At 56.1% G+C, this 5,368-nt stretch overlaps 1 protein-coding gene across 1 annotated transcript in view; it reads right to left on the reverse strand.

Moving 5' to 3' along the window:
- Positions 1-442: 442 nt before the first annotated feature.
- Positions 443-5,368, reverse strand: part of NDUFA11 (NADH:ubiquinone oxidoreductase subunit A11) — an 8,144-nt gene continuing 3,218 nt past the window's right edge. Inside the window, exons 2-4 of the mRNA XM_003797982.3 lie at positions 2,347-2,439; positions 1,930-2,052; positions 443-627 (exon numbers count right to left, since the gene is read on the reverse strand). Of these exons, the coding sequence (XP_003798030.1) occupies positions 515-627; positions 1,930-2,052; positions 2,347-2,439 (329 nt within the window). The 3' untranslated portion in view covers positions 443-514. The remainder of the gene's footprint in view (positions 628-1,929; positions 2,053-2,346; positions 2,440-5,368) is intronic.

Genomic DNA, 5,368 nt, shown 5'->3' on the forward strand with positions numbered 1-5,368 from the left:
CTGCCTAAACTGCTGGGCCTATTAGGTGCCACAGGCAGAGATTACAAGAGTCCTGTCCCACTATGCCCCAGGGAATTGCTGGATGGGATGAAACTCCTGGGCGTCTGTCCAGGCCTCTCTGCTCCAATGCCTAAGAACTTGGCGTTGTTTTCCATATTCTGTTGGCTTTGAGGACAGGAGACAGAAAGGGGACAGTAGTGACCTGCAGGGGAGCTGTGGCCAGAACCGAGGAAGGGCTGGGGGCAACTGGACCCAGTTTACATCATTGGCAGGCATCTGCAGGCCCCTATCCTGCCCCAGTATCCCAGCCAAGTCCCACTCCTAGGTTCTCTCTGGCCCCAGCCTGTCACACTACCAGCGCTGCAGAGCCAGACTGGTGCCCTTGCCACCCTGAGCCTCCCTCCCTCAATGGCATGTTCCTGTTGCCAAACCCTCTGGGACATTCAGACGCATATACACAGAATTTATTTCCAGAAGTATCCCAATCTGCTGAGGTCCTGGCAGACGGCAGGGCTCACACCCTGGGCTCTCCAAACATTCTCCAGCCCTCCAGCTTGCCCATCTTGACTAGGGCGGCCGCTACGCCCATGTACACGCAGGCAGTGGCACCAATCCCGTAGTTGTGAGCTGCGACAGTATAAGGAGGTGACGTCAGGCATGTAGAAATAAGGGTTCCATGCCCCAGCCAGTGGCCACCCTGGGAGCTGGACTGAGAACCCTTTACTTCAGAAAGTCCCTCAAACCTCCCACAAGGTCAGGAGGTGCACTAGACTTTGGAGATACAAAAGCAAGCTCAGAGGAAGGCCTGAGCCCAGGTCTCTTTGCAGCAAGAATCCTAGGTGTTGGGTCCACACTGGCAACAACCAACACCTCAGTGTGGTACAGCTTCTCCCCTACCCACAGGTACCAGGGTCAGGCCATACCACGCACCTGCCTGTGCTCCGTGAACCAAGGAGCACAGACAGTGCCCTCATTTGCTTGGGTTTTCCTGCTCGAAGCCCTGGGCCAAATGAGGAAGGAAACATGTCCCATCCACCAGACCTGCCCATTGCAGGCAGTCCCAGCCAGAGTCAGGTGGATGGGAATGTGACAAAGTCTCAGTACAGGGGCCATAGGAATAGGCCTCCTCCCCTTCCTGGGCCACCCACCATCTCAGCTTGGCTGGAACCTGGCATTGAGTAACATACCAGGCTGGCCTAGAGGCTCCAAGAGTATGAGTCTCAGTGAGCCAGGGACACAGGTAGCAGTGACCCTGAAGTCTGGGCACACAGGGGCTGGGAGAAGTAGCACCCACCCCCTACACCAGACAGGCTCCCCAGTGCCGGGCCAACCCAGAGCCACCCAAGTCCCTCCCTGAGCCTCAGTTCCCAAATCTGTAAAGTGGGGGTTTTGAGAGTAGCTCCCCTGAAGGGTTCTGTGTGCTGCTAGAAAACAGAGTGCAAGGAGTGTCACCTTCTCTCCGTGCCACAGGCCAGTGGTCAACATGGGCAGTGACCCATGTTCCCTAATGAGGCATGGCAGAGAAGGGGACGTGGAGTGAGGGCAGCTGCAGGGAAAGGGGCTGGATCACATAGAGTGGCTGGGGCAGTGAGGCTGTGCTGACACCTAAGGGAGTGTTCCAGGCAGAAGGGCACAGCCCACACAAAGACCCTGAGGCAGGACCACACCTGGCATGTTGGAGGCACAGTAAAGAGGCTAGAACAGAATGCAGGAGCCAGGCCGAATGCCAAAGGGCACCCTGGGAGGGCTCAGCCTGGTGGGTAGATGGCAGTGCTGCTCTCCCTGAGCTGACTGGAGTTAGGGGCAGCATCCGTACACCCAGCCCCCGCCTGGCTCCTTGCTCGGGACAGAACAGAGAGGGCTGGGTCAGGGGAGGTCAGGGGTCATTCTGCTAGTACAGGAAGCAGGGGCATGGGGGAGCCCACTCACTACGTGCTCCCAGGGTCAGGCCTCCTGCACAGCCTCCGATGAAGTAGTTCATGGGGTCATCGGGCTTCTCACGGACCTGGGCGCTGATGCACGAGGCAAGGCCAAACACGGCTCCAATGGCAGCTGCAGGGCAGATGCTGAGTCAAGGGCTTCAGCAGGAGGCTGCTGGGCACATACTGCCAGCGGGCAGAGGGCAGAACCCTCCAGTATGACAAGCACCCCACCCGACACCTGACACCCTGCCCCCAGCACTACAGCTGGTCTCCTGAGACCATTCTCAGCCTGACATGTGTCCCTGAAAAAGGAACTCTCCCTGGTGGCTTAGATTGTAGACACTGACCAGGAGCTGTGGAATATACTTTAAGGGCCAGGACAGTGCCAGGAGAGCCCCCAGCCCTACCCTCCATGCTTGCTTACCTGCAGTAAATGTATATCGTCCAGCCCTGGCCACTCCTTCAAGGACTGTGCCAGCGGGATTGAGTGAGAGGCTATAGGCAGAGGTGACCACACCTGCAAGACAGAGGAGATGGAGGCTGCTCAGACTGCACACTGGTTAAGTCCTTGCTGGAGGCTCTCTCCCTAGGCCTCATGATGCTACCCCAAGTGGCTCCTGGCAGTACCTTCTTCACCCAGGACCCTGAGCTACTAGGTAGCAGAGCTGGATTTGGAAGGGGAGGGTGCTGTTCCAAAGCCAGGGAGGCCTCACCCCAAGGTGTCTCTGCTTTACTTGGAGGTAAGTTTCAAGCCCTGCCCAGTAGTGGAGGCAGATTACCTGCCAGCCCCTGTCATCCTTGCTAGCCCTCAGGTGGAGGAACATTCATGACTTGGGCTGCTCCCCAACTATGCGCCGCCAGCTCAGGTGCCACAGTGGTGCCACCCACAGTCCTGGCACGCAGGCCCAACTCCCATCAAAGGTGCCATTCTCTTGAGGGGCCTGGGGCTCCTTGACCCAATCTCCCTTGGCAGAGGCTCCACATCCCTCCCTAGCTCTGCTCCAACTGCCAACACCTCCTTCTTATCACTCCCAAGCCCCTCTCTGCCCTGGCAGCTCAGCCCAGGCCCATCCCCCACACATCTGGCTGCCTGGCTGCCACCCATGCCCGCTCAGCCATGCCACTCCGGTCAGCACTTCCAGCTCTACCATCTGCTCTAGCCAGGCACCCGTGACACTGGTTTCTCTGCATGTCAGGCCTGGGCAGAAGTGGGGCCTGGAGTCCAGTGCCAGGTGGGTGATAAGAATGGAGGTTTTATGCTGGGTAAGGCTGTGCAGGCCCTGAGCTTCCTCTATAGTCCCTCAGCCCCCCTGGCTTCACCAGCCCCCCTACAGTAGACAAGCAGCCTAAGGCTGGACCAACCCAGGGATCCCCCCCCATCTTCCAGCCAACACAGCTCAGGGCAGACAAACATCCTCCCTCTCGCTACAGATCCCCCAACACATCCCAATTGCCAGCTGGGGGGACCAAGACCACCCTATCCCAGACAAGGGAAGCCCTCGCCTTTCCTCCCCATCAGGGGCCTCTGGAACCTCAGAGAGACGAGGCGATTTGCCTGAGATCATGCAGCACAGCTAGTCTGGAAGCCATGCAGGTCTGACCAAAACCCATGCTCTGCCCTAGCCCCCCAGCCTCCGGCTTCACTAGATCACCAGACCTCCCAGGCTTGCTAGGGCCTCCCTCCCAACTCCTGGCCTCAGCTCTGCCTCTGATTCAGCTCCCACTGGTTCCACCACCCAAGAGCTGCTGGAGACATTTTTCACATTTGGCCGTGGGGTTAATCTTCAGAGCAATGCTGAGGAGGGCCAAGACTGCTTCCTCCCTACACGGATGGGGAAACCAAGGTCCAGGGATGTGAGGGAAAAAGCCACACATTAAGAGTATTTTGTGGGTTTATTTCTCTCAACCCCACACCAGGACACCCTAGGAGTCCTGCCTGACCTCAGAAAGGTGGATGGAGCCAGGTTCTCGGCCTTGGGGTTGGAGTGAGACTGGGGCTGCTACATATAAGGTCAGGGAATGGAGTCTGGTTTGCGCCTCTGCCCAGCTCCCACCACCTGCCCCTGGCCCAGCAGCCCCCACCCTTAGTCATAGCTCAGCTCTCAATCTCTCTCTCTTATACACATACACCCCAGTTTGTAAAGATTCTTTTTGTTGGGCAGTGCCTGTGGCTCAGTGGGTAGGGCACCAGCCCCATATACTGAGGGTGGCAGGTTCGAACCCAGCCCCAGCCAAACTGCAACAAAAAAATAGTTGGGCGTGGGTGGCACCTGTGGTTCAAGGAGTAGGGCGCTGGCCCCATACTGCGGGTTCAAACCCAGTCCTAGCCAAAAAAACTTCAAAAATAATAGCCAGGCATTTTAGTGTGCACCTGTAGTCCCAGCTACTTGGGAGGCTGAGGCAAGAGAATAGCCTGAGCCCAGGAGTTGAAGGTTGCTGTGAGCTGTGATGCTACAGCACTCTACCGAGGGCAACAGTGAGACTCTGTCTCAAAAAAAAAGGTGGGGGGGGGCAGCGCTTGTGGCTCAATAGGGCACCGGCCCCTACTGGGGCCGGAGGTGGCAGGCTCAAACCCAGCTCCGGCAAAAAACTAGAGACAGGGTCTTGTTCTGTTACCCAGGTAGGAGTGCAGAGGTACACTCATAGGTCACTGTAGCCTCAACCCCTGGACTCAAGTGATTCTTCTGCTTTAGCTTCACCAGTAGCTGGGACAATAGGTGGGCTATAATACTGGTCTCATTTTAAAATTTGGGGGCTGGGAGCACTGGCTAATGCCTATAATCCCAGCACTCTGGGAGGTCAAGGCGGGTGGACTGCTCAACATAAGTTCAAGACCACCATGAGCAAGAGTGAGACCCTGTTTCTTAAAAAAAAAAAAAAAGCCAAGCGGCGCCTGTGGCTCAAAGAAGTAGGGCATGGGCGGGTTCAAATCCAGCCCCGGCAAAAAACTGAAAAAAAAAAAAAAAAGGCCAGGCATGGTGGCTCACGCTTGTAATTCTAGCACCCTAGGAGGCTGAGGAGGGTGGATTGCCCTGAGCTCCGAGGTTAAGAGACCAGCATGAGCCAGAGTGAGACCCCGTCTCTACCAAAAAATAGCCAGGCGTTCTGGCAGGCGCCTGTAGTCCCAGCTACTTGGGAGGCTGAGGCAAAAGAATCACTTAAACCCATGAGTTGGAGGTTCCTGTGAGCTATGACTCCACAGTACTCTACTGAGGGCCACAAAGTGAGACTCTGTCTCAATGAAAAATAAAGAAAGAAAGAAAAAAAAAAAACCTTCAAACTAAGAAGATTGAAAGCCAATTGAAAGCAAAATTTAAAAAAAAATAGCCAAGACTCAGCACCTGTGGCTCAAGCAGCTAAGGTGCCAGTCACATACACCTGAGCTGGAGGGTTCGAATCCAGCCCAGGCCCACCAAACAAAATGATGGCTGCAACCAAAAAATAGC

The sequence above is a fragment of the Otolemur garnettii genome, unplaced genomic scaffold (genome assembly GCF_000181295.1).
Source record: "Otolemur garnettii isolate 467f Iridium unplaced genomic scaffold, OtoGar3 scaffold00127, whole genome shotgun sequence".
Classification (NCBI taxonomy): Eukaryota; Metazoa; Chordata; class Mammalia; order Primates; family Galagidae; genus Otolemur; species Otolemur garnettii.